This window comes from Lathamus discolor, chromosome 1 (assembly GCF_037157495.1).
Source record: "Lathamus discolor isolate bLatDis1 chromosome 1, bLatDis1.hap1, whole genome shotgun sequence".
NCBI lineage: Eukaryota > Metazoa > Chordata > Aves > Psittaciformes > Psittacidae > Lathamus > Lathamus discolor.
This window is the reverse complement of record NC_088884.1, coordinates 124,058,955-124,077,192: the sequence shown is the minus strand read 5'-3', so window position 1 is coordinate 124,077,192 and position 18,238 is coordinate 124,058,955. Positions and strand designations below refer to the sequence as shown.

The window sequence follows — 18,238 nt, the reverse complement described above, 5'->3', positions numbered from 1 at the left end:
CACGCAGTTGAAAATCCAGATGGAAGATATGCTGAATGAGATGTAAAATACTGTGAGGACACTGTGCAAACCCTTTTCATCTCTTTTCTGTTTCTCTAACTATGGTTGATGTACAATATCTTTTGCAAAAACAATATATTTTGAGGTTGAATGCTCTGGATATGTGCAAACCATTTTCTGACCCCAATCCTGTTTTCTTGCAATAGGAACCTCAGTCCCAGAAAGTCAAATTTGCACAAGAAAACAAAAAAACTCAACACAAACAACCCCCAAAAAACCCTGCTTCACAACTGCTCTCATGTTTCATTCCTGTTTCACTGTACTTCCATGATTCCAATGTAAACTTATGGAACAGAGATGCCTTATTCAGCATTCACACTGTCAGCATTTATCCGAGACGTATGCTTTTTTGGTTAGGAAAAAAAAGTCTCCTGACTACGCAAGCAAAAGGAGAGAAAGGAGAGTAAAGCATATCCTGCCAAAATGGAAGACAATTTCAGGTTTCACAGGCTGATTCTTTGTCACCTCTAAAGATCTTAAATATTTCACAACTGCATTATATTCCCTAGTAAAAGCCTGATTTCCCATATCTGCTCTGTAAATTCTGCAGTCTGTCAGGTGGAATGGAATTGTACTGAGCAGATTACATCCTCCTTCTTCCACTTTAAAAACAAACAAACCAAATAAAACAATATAAAACCCCACATTTTCTGATGCAACATTTACACAGCACTATATATTTGGTCCTTGAGGAGTGTGGAAAATGATGCTAGTGTGGAAAATGATCCCATCCTCCATACGCCTCTGTGGGCAATAAAAGAGAAGATACGGGAACAATACTGATAGCCGATGAAATTCTATAGCCATCGTTTGCCTACTTTTCAGGTTTTGTGGTGGCAAAGAGACTTTCCATTCTCGTGTGTCTGTCCTGGTTGGTCTCCTTCATTGAGTTTTGTTAGTCTAATACAACTAGAGTTTTAAACTATGACTATTAGAGAAGTACAACCATGGAATTTCAGCTCACAATTCCTGTTCTTAGTAAAGCACATACTGGCTTTGCACTAATGGTTAAAATCAAGGATAGATACTCCAAAAAAAACTATAGTAATATCTTAATATTATAAAGGCAACACAAGTTACTTTATAGAAGAATGTATTACAGCAGCCTAGGAGGGTTGTATCAAGAATTCTGAAGCTTGAAAATACTGTTCAGAAAAATTATTGTTCACATTACAATCATTCCTTGCTCTCTCAACTGCTTCTCAACTATTCCTACCCTCAAAACAGGTTAACCGATTTCTTTATGCTTTAGTTAGTTCCAAGGATAGGTATGAACCACCTTTTTAGGTCAAAGCACTAAATTAGGCTCAGTGCTTCAGCTAGGGTTGTGCAATACCATGTTTAATTAAGGCTTCTTCCCTGGATAGCTCACTTCAAGGCAGGTAAATAAAAACAATGGCAATTTAGACTCCCTGTTATAACTCTGTGCTATTATCAAGGTTGCAGGTTTAAGTACTACTGTTACAGAACACAGTAAAAAAAATAAAGAACACCTGTGTATTGGTCTGTATATTTCCCTCACTCTACATAAACAGTATGAACACAAAATTACTACTTACGATATTTATGATACAGAAATATTACTGTGAACACTGATATAAATAATAGTCATGGGAAAACAACACCTTAAGATGTGCCCTAAAATACAGCATAAGTGATGTAAAGGAGCAACAGATAGCAGAAATAAGATTAAAATAAAAATTCTGAACAGTTACACCATTTTATCTCATGATTCCACAGTGGATTTCACCTTTGCACCTGACACGCTGACATGGTTTTGCTTGATATAATTTCAGACTGTATGTTTGTAGAATAAGTATTACGACTACATGTGAATATGTAAACATAATTCAAGCACTACAGATATTTTTGATCAATTTTACCTGGGTTTATCTTCCAGTAGTCACTCAACTATCTGAATATGTGTCTATTGTGCAATAAGGAAACTACCATAGTTCATACACTCTCTTAGTCACTTGTGCTCACCCTAGTGAGAAAATTGTTTGGAATCTTAAGAAGGCTTGGTGTGTTTTATTGTTTTTTTAAACCCTCCTGCACAGTATTATTTACTATCGCATCCATTTAGAGAGGGAATGCTGGAGTAAACACTTGGAGCAAAAGGTAGAATTTTCCGTAATTCTTAATTCAGAAAAGTTCATATATTTAAAAAACCATTAAAGAGCTTCTCTGTATAGAACGCCCAATTCACTGTCATAGGCATTATGTACACTGAATACATTTATCACAGTTCCTAGGTCCCAGACTTCAAATCTTTTAGAAAACACTGTCTCTTATCTTTGAGCACTCTGAAGTAAGGAAGATGTGGCATTTGCCTTGGCTGTCTAAAGGAAACCATGGTAGAAAACATAAGAATAAATCAAATTAAGTAATCCACATTCTGGTCAGCATGTCACCATTTCCATATTAGAGTTCCATTTAGCCTATCATCTGGTCCCTCCACCCAACATCTGCAAACCTGATGAGAGCATGTGCCATCACTTCTTTGTGGATCATTGATAAAGACGTTAAACAGGACAGGTCCCAGGATAGGCCTTTGTGATACTGCACTTTCATTCACAGTGTGAGTTCAAGCTTTTAACCACAACCCTCCAAGCCCAGCCACACATCGAATTCTAACTTACCTAGTTTTTTCTTTCATCTATAGTCCTAAAAAATACACCTTGCGGATAACTTCAAAACCTTTATGATCTGAATACAACACATGATAACAATGCAAGAAAGACTGATAAAAATAAAGTTAGGATAACCACGCAGTATTAAGAAAAGGTAGAACAAACCCTTTAGTTTAAAACAGTTTAAACACATCTGCTCAGTCTTCCTGTTTACCACTGTTTGGAAATGCTATAAAGAAATATTGCAATGCAGAACTAAAGAACATTAAGCATTATTTATAGCTTAAAGCAAATCAATATGTTATTAGACTGTAGGTTGTAGGATATTTAATACAATTTCATTAGTTTGAACGTGCTTATGTTATTGATTTTATGTATGTTATACGCTTCAACTCTATCCTAAGTGAAATCCAGACAGCTAGCAAAGACATATTTGGTGGCTTAAAAATTCCACAGATTGACAATATAATTTGTGCACAGTGATACTTTGGAGACAACTAGAGAAGAAGGAAAAACTGAAAAATATAGTACCCCCTGCGATGTCTCCAGCTCTGCTTTTACTGACACTATTCACGGCAAGGGAAAAAGAAAAAAAAAAAGCTACATTTTAATTACAGTCTCTCTCTTCCTGTCCTTTTTACTTCATTTGGACCAAAAGAGCATTTAACCTTTTAAGATTGTGCCCTGTGTCTTGGAAAAGGTCAGACAATAGCTATGCAATAATAGCAGAACAACAAAATGGCTAGTGTAACACATAAAGTTCTTAAGACAATTTGGTTTTATAAGAAAACAGGGTAAATAATTAACCAGTTTACCAAATACAAGTAACAATATAAAAAAAGTTGTTTGTTTACTAAACAACAGAGGTGCTTATGACCACCTCTGAACGTTTTTAGTGGTTTTTCATAAATCAGATAAGACTTATAGGTGCTTACAAAAATGATTTCACATTTTACTATTATAGCAATGAAAATACCAAGAGAAGTTGAGCATTCCACTGACATATTTGAAAGAGGTTTTCTTTTCAGAAGAAAAAAAATAAATGCAATCTTTTACATAGTATTTCCCTAGGCTAATACTGAACACCTAAACCCCAACACATTCAGAATTACTTTAATACTGACCTGCTCCTAAAAACAAGCAGCTAGATGAGTATGGCAATTCCCTTACACTGGTTACTTAAAAGATTTCAAGTACTTCCCACCAATTATACACAAATTCATTGAGTATTTCTTTCCTTGCTGAAGAAAATCAACATTAACACTAACACTTAAAATAGCAGCAGTGCACACTCATAGCGTCATTAGGATTTGCTGGGGTGAGTGTCATGTCAAGCACACCAGATTCATTCAATTAATCTACAATATTCTGATCACTTCCACAATTGCACCCAGTCAAAATGTAAAGAACACTAAATTAATACATCTATGATATAAATTATTTCGTAATATCATGGGTTTGAGTGCAGGTGTGTTTGGCAAAAGACCAAGACCTCTCTGTGCTGTATAAGCACCTGTCTTTCCCTTTAAATTGAGTCAACTGGCAGCTTTTAAAGCTCCTCATCTCTTTAATCTTTATTGCACCAGACAGCAGTTGGAGACAGTAACTATTTATGAATCTCTAATTCCACTTAATCAGTCTAGCTGATCAATGATGGCAAGCAAAGAGAAAAAAAAAGACAGAAAATGAAATTACTATAACAATACACTCATTCTTGTAGGTAATACTATTTCACAGCTACTGTCAAAAATACTCTTAAATTAATATGAAAGAAGAAAGAATTGGGTACGGTCAATGTAGTACTTTTTATAATAGCTGCACTCTTCAGAATATAATAATATAAAAGAATCCTCATAAATCATAACATCAGCATTCCATAGCACTGACTGTATGAAGCTGTGGAAAACTATAGAAGTTCACAAACATACTAGGGCTGCATATCATCACCTACATGTTACTCAATGCAAGAGAAAGAAGTTAATAAAATTCATTCAAAAAAATCTCACTGAAGAAGCCGATTTTTTTTTTCTTGTCGAAAAAACACCTCTTAGTCACAAGCATAACTCATTCTGCACAAAGGAGATACTGGCTATGACCTGGCTTGATGAATTTACTTATTTTTCAGGGATCAATACAATCATGGTTACTGAAATTCCCAACTCACTGCTCTAAGAAAACCTGTTGTGTTTGCAGAAGCAGCTACTGCTTCTTCAACTGCTCAATGGGGATGATCACCTCAACACCGTATAAAGAAGAGCCAACTGAATCCACCCCTCAGTCAACAGCTGCCTACCCTCGTGTATTAACATAAATCACCACTCACTGAGTTTATGTTAATGCATTGGGTTGTAGACTGGCAACCCATTACCTGTGCCTCTGCCACACCTATCCTGCAGGTCATGCCACCACCACCAGAGAAGCTGTGCCAACTGCTGTAGGCAGAAAGAGCGCCAGCTGCTCGAGTTAATTACCACCTGAGAACGTGAGTCAGCCCAAGTGTATTTAGCACAACCCTGAATTTCTTCTCATTCCATAAAAGTGATTGAGCACCTTTTATAACTTGTAATCCTTCTTAAACTTAAGGAATGCTGCAAAACTGTACCTCGGGCAATGAATTTACCTGTTTCATCCACTTAAAAAGCTTGCCTGTGATGTCTATTTAATACCCCACTAAGTTCAAAAAAGCATTAAAAGATTCAGAAGCTGTTTAGTCTAGAGTGTTTGGGGAAGAACATGACAGAGATTTGATTTTTCTGTATCTCAGACAGCTTTGTCAAACACCCATATGAGCAGATACAGTAATGACTGTAATGTCATCTAAAGTTTGTCATAAAAAGTACTTCAATCTTTAGTATTTAACAAAAATTGCCCCAAAGTCAGATCAAAGGCATGCTGAGATGCCAGTACAATATGACTAATTGCTGTTTTTTTGTTCCATTGTATAAAAAAGTAGCTTGATCTTGTACTCAGTAATATTTATTAAGACTAGAGGTCATCCCACTTTGCTGCCCCCTTTTTGGCTTTGCATAGAGATGTATATTGACTGTGTCTTCAGGCACTTCCTATCTAACAGCAAGAAACATAAGGATAGAGAAGCAGTAGTGAACAAAAAGTGGTTTGAACCTCTTCACAGATCAGTTTTATTTTCCCTAATTGACTAGCTGCATAAATATTTGCTGTAATAGATGTTAATGCCAATGTGCACTGCTTTGGTAGAAGAATCATAAACACTAGTATCTTAACATTATATTCTTATTCTCACATCTGCAGCTAATGGGTACAAATTACTATGAGTAATTATGAAATTTCAAACTACCAACTGTTTCAGCTGTACTAAGAAACAGTATTTCAATAATTAACTATTCTCAAAATCAGGTTAAATAAACAAGACATGCTGACAAATAATTATAGATTTAGACTGCAACAATTTAAATTATTCTGATATGAAAGAGGGATCCAGCTGTAAAGCTTTCAGCAGTTTTTCACACAGGCTTCCAGTAAGTGAACTAGAGAACCCTAATATAAAGGGGTGGTTATAAAGATGGCTGGAATATTATATGAAGTGAAGACAGAGAAGATGCTCTTTAAACTTGCAGTGTGAAAAAACAGCAGGAAGACAAGCCTGGAACTGATAGTAACTTTAAGAGATAAGAGATCTGAAAAGGGAAATACGGATTTTTTTTGTGTCCTAACACACCACATGCAAAGCATGGCACGTGATGGAACCAGTGGTGGGCTATCAGCGCTGTGGAAAGAATTCTGGCTTTTCTCATTGAAGAATTTGGAGTCACATCCCAATAGACCACAAGTCAAATGTGGCAGCTGTTGAGAAACAGGGAGGCATCATGCTTAGGTACCCAAGTGGAAAGAGAGACTACAGGATCTATGAATTAATTCTAGCACTGGCTTAGCAGAAGTAGTGGTTCTTCTGAACAAACATGCTCTAGTTTTAGGTCCTCCATTTCAAGGAAGATGTGGACTACCTGAAAAGAATCGCAAAGAGAATAACAGTGTGATCAAAGGCCTAAAAAACACAATTTACTAGGAAAGATTAAATTAATTAGGTGCTTTCTATCCTAAAAGAAAAAGGTACTGAGATTGGACATCTCAAAGTATGTAATAGATACCTCTGAAAACGAAAGAGGAATAATTTATTTTCTATGCCCAGCCCATGGTGAGCAGAAAAAAAAAAAAGCTAAAATTGCAGCAAGAAATATCTGGTTTAGCTATGACCAAAAATACTGCCCCGACTTCCTACATTTCTTATTTTAAGGACAGTGAAGCAATACATTTCCTAGCAAGCCATGAAGTATTCATTTTTGCAGGTTTTAGAAACAAATTAGACAAGCATATATCAGCAATAACTTAGGTATAGCTGTTTGTCTTAAGAATACCTTAGACACCTTTCTGAGATCCCTTCACAGTTCTATGTGACTATGATTAATCAGAACATCTCTCATTCATTTCTGACATATGAACATTTAAGTGTATTTCAAATACACTTTTTTCATCACTGCCCTTCTGGGATGAGCTTCCCATGAACTGCTGCAAGAAGTAATGCATTACTCTCCTTCAAAATATCCTTAGTGTTTCAAGGGCTCAATTACGCTTCACTTGCTAGTGTGCTAATGCTGTTATCTGAGACATTTTCAGATATTGCCACCTGAATTTCTACATATATGACTGTATCCACTTGCTGTTTCATCAAATGTGTTATGTTTTGACTGTGTGCTCTTTGGGGCAAGGTTTATAATTTAGTTTTTAATTCGAACAGTGCTAAGTACAATAAAGCCTCCCTCAGCTGTGAACGTTAGCTGCCATGGTACTGGAAACAATAATGACACAATGTGCTAACAAACCAACACAGCAGGGTGCTATGGGAAAGAACCAAGATTAATTTCAATACGACTGGCCATGCAGCAGAAAGTGTTTGCAGATGGTTTGGTGTCACTTTTGTCTGGGCTCTTTCCATGGAAAATCCTGCATCAGCACTGTATGCCGATGGTTAGTGCACAATGGCTCCTATTCACCCAGAGAAGATACATTCTTATTTATCTGGCTCTTTGTGAAATGGCTTATGGATTCGGGACCCCCCAAAAAGTCATTCAACTGACCTTTCTGTTTAGCCCAATTTTTTTTTTCATCACTCGTGGACTATTCACATAGCCACATTCTACTTTGTTTTTATTTCTAACTTGTTACAGCCTTTGTGAATTATCTGTAATTTGTAAAGTACCCATGAGTAAACCAACATCAACTGTAAAAGATAATGGTGACTTTGAAAGTAGACACCGAGTATATTCCAAATTTTTGGTTTGAATTGGTTATAACGCAGCCTTCACCCTAAAGTGACTTGATTGCATGAAGCATCAACCAGCCTAAGGAACAATGCTTTGGCTGGAGAGATTTTTCCATCATTTGACTTTGGGCACTTTGAAGTTTACTTTTCACGAAACCAAGATCTCTGTAGATATCCCCATACTTCCCTTTCTAAAGCGCCTGAGACCATTTACATCTTTCACATTGCATTTAAACTCACATTGCTTTCTACTTCTGTGAGTGCAAGGGAACCATCAAAATTATTCTCTACTTCCCACTTCTACCAAAATCCCGTATCTACCAGAATCACTGTGTCTAGAAATAGACAAAAGAGGCATAATGTCAGAAAGTTGCTATCCACACTGAACCTACAGCCAAGCGGAACATGTACCATTTAAATGCACTAACTATTCATTTGCCTGTGAAATACATATTCACTTTTAACTTCAAAGCTGACAAACATGCCAAAATGTTGAAAGCACATCTGTTACCATACATACACACTTACCCACATGGTCTGTATGTAAATACAATATAACTTTCTTCATCGCTTCGTTCAATAAAAGTAACACACGTGTACTTTTCCCAGTGCCGCATAGCCTGTTTGAACATGGCGCGCTGGGTGCCTAGAAGAATAATTGTATGAGATAAGAGAGTTTGTGTCTTGTTCCTTAAAATCAGATTTCAGTACTAGAAATATAAGCCTGCAAGAAGGCACTGGATCATGAAGGCCTGTGTCCCAGCAGCCCCATGTACTGCCAGATTACAATTAAAGGGATATCAGACCATCAGCTCGTCGTATCTGCTTCCAAGGGGACCAAAACTGCCTGACACACTCTAGGAAACATAAAACCTCTAATTAAAAGCACATTTATGTTACACCAGAGGAAGACAGCACAATACAGTGCTGCTTATGTGCTTGTATTAGCATTTTTGCTAAGCAATTTCCTAGATGAAATCATGAAGTGAGCCACTTGAAAAATGAAACAAAAAGGAAAATAATTGAGGCACTCTGGATCCTGACTATCTAGCTAGAAGAAGAAAAAAAAGAGGAATCTGGAGACCAATTTAACCTAAACAATGCAAACAGACACACCAGACAAGTCATTTGATTAAAATAACGCTGTCTTGAACAAGGAAAAGCCTGCACTTCACATCAAGGTCTTCCAGAAATCAACTGATCCACCAAAATGTGCAAATTAATTTGGTACAATACTAAGCATACCTAGATATTGTTTTAAAAAATGAGAAACACATTCAGAAACAATCAAAACTATACGCTAGATGCAGAAGCAGGCAGGCCAGCTCTCACCATAAAACACAAAGCCAGCAAGTATACAGTACTTCAGATAGTATAGGAATGTAATTTCATTGAGTGACAAAAGACAAGACTTATTAACATAGAGGCAGCATCTGAGAATATAGCTGTATTGCTTCTGAGCTGGAAATACACGAGCGTTACAATTTGGCATGAATATGCTAGCAGAAATGCATCCACCTTGCAAACTTTGCATGTTACAAAAGATGCATGTTACAACACACTATAATTAAAACAAACACACTTTTTTAAACTGAAAAAAAAAAACCAAAACCTCGAAGTGCATAAAACTAGCAAGCTCAAATCATGTCAGATCCTAGAAATTAAAGGTTATTTCATCCCATCTTGCCCTTTTCTTTTATCTTCAAGCAATGTTTTCCAAGCTTTAGAATTTATCTTTCATTATGAAAAAGGTAAAATGTTTGATATGATACGCTTCATTTAGTTTCCTACCACTATTTCAGAAGATGGTAATCCTAAAGCAAAGGTCACATTTGGTATAGTACTATGTAAATACTCAAAATAAAAGTCTGAATGTAGCTGTCAGTTTGAAAGGAATGACACTGGTTTCTCTATATACACAGGCATTCAGTGTGTGAGCACTACATGTTTCTTTTGATTTCCTCTATTACTGTGCTCAATAAATACTATTATTTATCTTTTCCCTGCCATCTTTGCTTTTCTCTCTCCCTTTTTAAGTTACCTCTTACATCCACATTGATATTGATCCATTTACATTTTTCAGGGTTAACAAATGTTTTAAACTTTTTCTACAGTTTTCTGCTAAGGACTATATTTATTTTGAAGTCAGTCTTTGTTCTTGTCATATATAATGTCTGTGTGTACCCATCTGAAAACCAAACCGAGGAATTACAAAATACATTTGAGTCAGTTTGTTGAGTGAAATCATTTTAGCAGAATACATCACACACAAGTTAAATTAGTTATATTCTTGTGCTAAATATCCTGCACTTGTTAAAAAACAGATTTCATGACATTCTGCTACTTAGGCTCTTGAAAACAAACATGCAATGAGAAATATTAGGCAAAGAAAAAGAGCCATCCCTTTCTGAAACATAGTTATACATTTTTATTATGTAGCTTGCCTTTGGGAACAACTTTTTGAAGTATGACTAATATTTTCAGAACAGATGTATTTCAGGCCTGATCCAACAGGAACCCTTCTACTGAATTCCACAGCATGACTTTCCTGAAAAATCATTAGCAAAAAGAAAAAAAAAAAAAAAAAGAAAAAGCAATTAAAAAAAATAATCATATTCCTTCTTCCCATTCAAAGCACAAAGCTTACCGGTGAAATTTCCACCTATTACATATGGAATGACACCCCCTGGCCATATTCTTTCTGTTCGTGATGTAGCAGCTCTGGGAAATCTGTTTTTCTCATTTTTCCCTGAGAATTTTACAGTAGTTCTTCCTTTAGATGTATTATTTTGCTCAAAGCCTGTAATGATAATTAAAACACTGAATGAGATCACACACACAAGAAAAAAGAACAGTTATTATCCAGCAGGTTAAAGTCAGATTATTTCTTTATGCCCTTTAAAAGTAGGACACTGCTGTTATGCAACAGCCTATCATTACTTGGTTTTCTGAGACATACTCAAAATGAAGAGCCTAAGTCTTTTTTCTTTCCAACATATCTACAGTAACTATTTGCACCTATATTTAACCACTTGAAGGTATATTACATAATTTCATCTAAATTTTCTCATTTAATAATAGTTTATTGGTTTGGGGTTTTTTTTTTTTTTTTTTTTTGTTGTTGTTTTAATTGCACTCTCTGTGTCAGGTTTGGTTTGGTTGTTTAGGGGTTTTTTTATGTTTTTAATTTGGGTTTTTCTGGCAAAGGAGGAAAGACTTTGGTCAGAACCGAAATAATCAAGGCATTCGCTGTCTCCTTCATTTTTATTGCAAGATCTGGAAAAAGCAAGTGCATGATCACCCTTAAAGCACTTGACAAAGAATTTCTTAAAGTAGCAGATAGGCTTTTATTGTCAAGAATTACAAGCAAAAAAAATCTCAATTATTTGCAAAGTTGCATACATATGGAAAAAGTCACAGGGTAATTTCTCTCTCTGAGCTCCAGCATCTGAAGCTATTACCTCTAGACACATTTTCAGATTAAATACTTTTGTTTTGATAGTAACCCTACAAAACGACAGGATGCAAATACAAATTTTTCATAAATGAGCTTTGGGAATCCTATGAATAACTATTTTACTCATGGCTGGAATTTCTTCACAAGACTAAAATATGTCTACTATTTTCAGAGGTGTTACCATCATTCATCCCATTACAAATCTTTCTCAAATCAGCTGAAACTTAACTGTGACAAAGAAAGGATGAGGATAGTGAGACAAGGATTTGTACACCATAACAGGTGTTTCTTCTAAAGCAATTCAGAAGGGCAGCTGACTAAAATAGATCACTTGAAAGCCAGCCAACAAATCCTACTCAGTGGGGTTCAAGTCTTATTCCTCATTGAAAAATACACCTTCCATCTGTGAGTACCCCCTGTGATAGCAGCTTTTCCTAACTGTTAATGGCTAAGTCCGAATGAAGGAGGATTCCAGGCAGGATCATGGTATGGTATCCTGGCCTAGCCTCCAGGCTGGGAGAGTAGAAAAAAGGAAGAAAGGGAAGAAGCTACAGAAGAAGGTGGGGAGAAAGCTCTTGGTACACAGGAAGAAAAGCCTCCCTTCGTAACACCTAACACGTAAGTTATTACAAGAATGATATTGAACATTTCAAGGTTTAAATAAAACTCAGGTAAGGCAAATAACTTACCCTTGCAATTAAATAAGTATGTCAATGAGAATTACACAACAGTCTACAACACAAGTAAAAACTTCAGAGAACTATTCTTACACTTAATATACAGTCATTACTGAACTATATAACATGTTAATATATGTTTTACTGTTCAAAATTATTTTTATCTTTTTTTTTTAACTAGAAGAAATGTATGCCAAATTGCATGCAAAAGATGACAAGCATTTACACAACACTAAAATTGCAATTATCTTAAAAAGAATGAAGATTCTATACCAGAGCACATATACAAAGGCAGTTACTGTGCTCTGGTTAATCTTGCAAAATCTGCAGTAATGCTTTTAGGCATAATGTGGTGTGATTATAATGGAGTTTCATATATTTTCCTATTTGAGGTTGAAGTTTCATAACATTGAAGTGGTATCTCCTCACATCAAATATGGTGAGTAAATTCAGCCTGTATTACTGGGGATCCCACTTACATAGCCAGCTGAATTCAGCTACGTTTATATTGACAAGTTTATGATTAGTATAAAAATGTATTTGTCCACACACCTTAAATGCTTCAAACACAATTTGAATTATCAGAATGCCCCAGCTGGGTCCAGGAAAAATACTGATAAAATTAGCAGCTATGCAGCATAGCCTATCTGTACTGAAAAGACATTGTACTGATATCAGTAGAACTGATAACTATGAACACAGCTATTGAAAAAGGCTAAGTAATTTTGAATATGAGATTTAAAACTACATATTTTAGCTTCCATATTTGATGCTGGAAATAAATCTCAAGAAAATGCAACAAAGAGCTAATCACTTCATTATTATTCCTGTACTATTTATTTTATAGTTTGTTTATGCCAATAGTAATATGGAACGGCTTTAAAGTGTTAAAGTACTACCATCATTAATGTTCATGATACATTATCACATCAGGCAACCTGCTAATTTAAACAGTGACAATACCAGAGCCAAATCTTCTTATCCTGTCTATAAGCTGATAGAGGGCACCTCTTTTTTTTGACTTTCCATGCTCTCCAAAGCCACCTTTAAAAAAGAAAAGGAAAAAACAAAAAGCATTTTACAAAAGTTAAAAAGATGGAATCTTACACCTACATCACCTATATAGCCTGGAGAGATTAGAAAGAACCGCATAAAAACTGCGATGTATCTTAAAGGAAGTTAAACATTCTCCAATGATTCGCATACAAATTCTTCTTGACAATGAAATAACGATACATTTTTAGCTGAAATACTTTCTAATATGCATTCCAGAATGTAAGCCAACACATCTTTGTTATTCAGACAAGTCATGACAATTACATCATCTAATTATTATTTGGAGCTTTTTTCTTCCTGGTGACCTTGACATCCTCAGAGCCATATTGATTGACAGCTAAAAGGCTTACTCTCACAGAAATTGCCTGAATGCATGCCATAATCTTCTCATTTCCAGGGAGGTGAAAGGGGGAAAGCAAACACCCAAAATTTCATCAGAAAAAAACAACAAAACTGATACAAGCTTAATATAGCTGATTTTGTCATGAAAGCTTTGGTTTTCTTTGCAAAGAGATGTCAATGCATTCTAAAGGCTTTGAAACATTACATGATGGTGTATATTGCAGTAAGATTTTGCAGGCATATATATGTCTGTCATTTCAGCCATCAATAAGCAAGAAAAACTAAGCTAAACATCTACCATGCCATTTACAGAAATGCAACACATCCCTAGGTATACCGTGCACATTTGATGCATCCGCCACATAGCCCCTTCACATAAAATCCTTTTGTGGCTGCAAGTGACTTTGTAAACACCAGCAAACCAGAAGAACACTGATAATGTTGCACTAGTTGATAAATCATTCCAAATTGTTCAGAAAGTTTTGTGATTTTCTGAAGTTTGTAATAGGTTGTATTTTAAAATTCACTGTTATAGGACAACAGATTTTTCAAACTACTTTACAACAGCAGAAGTAAAAAGAAAGAAATTAAAGGACCATTGAAACCTGCAACTGCCACTAAAAAGACCTTTCCCAACTTCCCTTAAAAGCTTTCAATATATGTCGAGAATATATTTATCAAACAGCAACTTGAAATTATATTACAGATGAGAAAATTCCATATAAGGCAAGTGAGTTAGTGTGGCTGCTCAGTGAATAACAATGTGCCTAATTATTTGGGTTACACTGTCACATAGTTGCTGGCTCCCTTGAGAAAAATTTTCCAAATTTTTTAAAGCATTTTAGATAGATGAGGTAATAGTTCAACACATTCCTTTCCAACAAGTTACATAGTAGCTATAATATACACTACAGAGAATATAACAATTCCGTCCCTTGTATTGATCATCAATAACGTAATTGTCTCTCATTTTAACATTCATTTTATTAGAAAAGGCATCTAGCTAAAGATTCCAAATTAATTCTAAAATATCCCTAAAAGCATCAGTTGTCAGATGTAATAGGAAAAAAAAAGACAAAGAATCCATTATTTACTTAAAGAAACTATTGCCCTATAATTATTTCTAGAAAAAAATATTAAACTAGCATTACTGTGTTAACACAGCCTGTGTATTCTATTTAGTGAAAAACTGAAAGAGAAAAAGTATCTCGCATAACTAATCTTTATTATATGAATAATATGCAGCCTTGCCAAAACACAATCTAAAATTTTTTTTAAAACAAAATCAATCACATTTGCTGCATCTTCTCATAGTTCAGGCAAGAAAAAGAGGATACTTTTGGCAGTTTGGAATGATAATACACACAAGAATTTTAGCAGTTTTATTGCTGTTTCTGTTTACAGTGATTATGCATATTGCTTAGACAAAATGACAAATAAAATAACAGAGCCACACTCTGAGAAGCTTACAGATTAAGTATCTGACCCTGCAAATCTAGGCAGATAATCCTCACCAAACGGAGTGTCATTTAATGTGAATCAGAACCTGATAGCTTCGGGATTTTAACTAGTAGTTGCAATGAAAAATGCAACTCTGCAGCTTCATCCTGATGGTTTACACGCAAGCATCTAACTCTTCTACCTGGTGTCACCTGTAGTTTGTGAAGGGCAACAAAAGAAACTCTTCAGAAATCAAGCTTGTACTTAATAGTCATTGTGTCTGTAACTGAGGTAAAATATTAATTTATCTTCTATTTTATTGATATTTTATGTCTATGCCTAATATTAACTAGTCAGCTGTTGGCAATTTAGTTTCTTGGAAGTTAAAAGGAAAAAAGCACCCTAGGCTGTGCAGTTTGCAAAAACTGGCTAAATTCCTTGTTAAAGCAACAAATTGTCATAAACTTAGAAAAATAATTACACATGTAAAGTGTAAAATTGAGTTCTCCAATCCTGTTTTAGAAAAATCAAGAATGTTGAGGGCTCACTGAATGCTATTACAAAATTATTAATTTCAGCAGAGTTTCTATGTTCTATGTAGTCCAGTCCCAGTGACCACTGCAGCTGCATTGATTCCTCTTGCGCAGTAAAGGTAGAAAAATTTGATCCAAATGCATTAGTAATCCTTAATAGTGTGACTCAATATCCTGAATAGGACACTGTCTACAGGAGAAATAATTCACAAATCTCAAGACAGGTAAGGAAAGAATATAAAATAACAGAATATTAAATATTATTTAGTAACAGCTTAAAAATGTATATTCTTTAAGTTGCAACTGACAAAAAAATAACTGTGCAGTTAAAAAGAAAAAAAAATATAGAAAAGCAAGGAGAAAAAATAAAGTCAGCAGGCCAAAGAAATCACTTGACTGCATCCACTTAAAGGGGAAATGACTGACCTTGCTCTCTACATTTTGTCAGCAAAACTACTGCCTGAAATACCTTTGATGCCAATTAAAGCTGTTTGGGGGAAAGTGGGGAAGGGAAACCACTGACTCCATTAACATTTTTTAAATCCAGTCCTGACCTAGGAATGATCAAAGGTGTTCCTGCCTTGAAAACACAATTGGCTTGAAAATTTATTTTACCTCCTTTTAAAGTTATGAAAATAGTCTAATCATGACATCTAACTAGGAAGAGTAAAATATTTTACATATATCAATATTGAAAGGTTAGTATTTTCTTTTTTTCCTTTGTTCTGAAAAGTTCTTTGCTGCTCATTCCTCAAGGTGATCCCATTTCCACAAATCAGGAATTGAGTTAATAGTACTTCAGGAACACATAAAACATGGTTAGTAGAAAATAAATTTCAATTATGCATTTAGCATTTTTGCCCACATTTTTCATAAGTAACTTGGCTTTTCTGGAGCCATAACCTGAAAGTTTACCATTCTCAGTTATGAATTTACAAATCAGTAACACAAATCAGATATTTATTTGTTTTTTAGACAAGGCAAATTCTAGCAAGAATGATGTTATTCTGTTGCTTCTAAATCTGGGTACAGGTCTGAATGGAGCTGAAAAAATAGCTAGAGAAAGAGTTGTAATCCAAGATTCTCAGTATCGCCCCTAGGAATTCACATATGCTCCCTACAGGGTACTCGGGTACTGTGATCGGGAACTTTTAGTGATGAAAGCAAAGCTTTGTACAATTTCCTTTCTCACACGAACACCTGCAGAGGGGAGTGGACTTATGGTTACTACCAGCTTCTGCTCTTCAGTTCAATGTGATATTATTAATCAGAAATGCCAGAATAAAATCAAATTTTCAGCTTTTTTCTTTCCCCATAAAGCAAAAATATATTCTCTTTAAAGTAAAAACTAGCACCCAAGACATTATACTGACTTTCTACATTTAAAAGAGAGATTGCTTTCTGTGCAGAAGTAAATATCAGGAAAAACAAACAAGTTAAAACAAGCTTGAAATATCATACCTGTGTTATGGCCAAGTCTTTCGTTGGAGTGCTGCGTAAGATCAATCGTCCTGTCAATTTGAAAGATTTTTAAGTCTTCATCATCTAAGGCAATATCTCCCCAAAAGACAGCTTTAAATAAAAAAGAGCTCAATTTAATTAAAGAATTTATTTAGACAATAAAACTAATCTGAAGACTGTAATGCCATGTTACAACCCTTGGGAAAATGTACAAAAATTATATATTAGTATCACATATATTGGCTTACTGATCTGTATTTTTACACAAAGAAATAAAACTACCCAGCAAAAGACAAATGACTGGTTTTGGTACGCACCTAAACTCTCACAGCCTTTTTAGTTTCTTTACACATTGCCTGAATGCAATTATTTAAATGTAATGTCAATCTAATAAAAAAAAAAAATCAGCATGGGTTGTTTTCTGGAAGTAAATATAGCAAAGCATAAAAGACACTGAAATATGTTAAGATTTGAACTATGATCAAATACATATAGAGCTGAGAAAACTGCCTCCTGAAAATGAGAATTATTTGAACTAACTTTTATTATGTTGCAATTACATTACGTATTACATTATCCCTGCCTCAGAGAATTAATACTTTTATCTGTTTTCTGTTAAACTGAGTGAAAAAAAAAAAAATTCATTTTCCTCTTGCTTTATTTATATGCTTTCTGTTTTTATAGTTAAACTCACTACTAGGATTCTTTCACATATTTTGCTTTTCCAAGCTCCCATCTCTCTTCTTTTTAACCTTTCTTTGGCCTTTGGATTTCTTCTTCTCTCTTTTCCTGTTCCTTCAGGCTCCTTCAGGATTTTTCTGTTCAACTTCTGCACAGCTAACTCATCTTCCCTAAACTGCCATCACAACTCAATGAACCAAGATACCGGCCCACTTGCAAGAATTCAGGATCTACAATCTCAGTTTTTCATTTCTGCCTATTTTTGCTGAGATTTTATTCTGAGATCTTCCTGCCAACTCAAACTTATCATTAAAGCTGAATTCAACAGGCCACATCCTCAACCGCTGTGAATGAAGTCAACAGAGCATACAGCAACTAACATGAGCTGAAGTGGTTGCTTATTATCTTTATCCAAATTTATCCTTTTCCCTCTCCTCTTGCTTCAATCAATAGCTCTATTATTTGCCCGCTCAGAGTCACAAAGCCACTGGGCTCAATCTTGATGGCATCTTCAACTCTTTCCCTTTTTTCCCTCATCCAGGAAGACACCACTAACTTTACCTGGTTGCTCATTATACAGTTACGTAGCCAATTGCTTT

General features: G+C 35.1%; 1 protein-coding gene across 13 annotated transcripts in view; it reads right to left on the bottom strand.

The window, feature by feature from the left end:
* TLL1 (tolloid like 1) overlaps window positions 1-18,238 on the bottom strand; it is a 151,035-nt gene that overhangs the window by 57,042 nt on the left and 75,755 nt on the right. For 11 of the 13 annotated variants that reach the window (XM_065694047.1, XM_065694037.1, XM_065694030.1 and 8 more), the window contains 4 exons: window positions 16,959-17,008; window positions 13,090-13,170; window positions 10,640-10,792; window positions 8,521-8,638 (listed from right to left, as the gene is read on the bottom strand). In XM_065694047.1, the coding sequence (XP_065550119.1) occupies window positions 8,521-8,638; window positions 10,640-10,792; window positions 13,090-13,170; window positions 16,959-17,008 (402 nt within the window). Of the gene's footprint in view, window positions 1-8,520; window positions 8,639-10,639; window positions 10,793-13,089; window positions 13,171-16,958; window positions 17,070-18,238 lie in introns of all 13 variants that reach the window. The other 2 variants (XM_065694085.1, XM_065694039.1) reach the window with 1 other exon arrangement.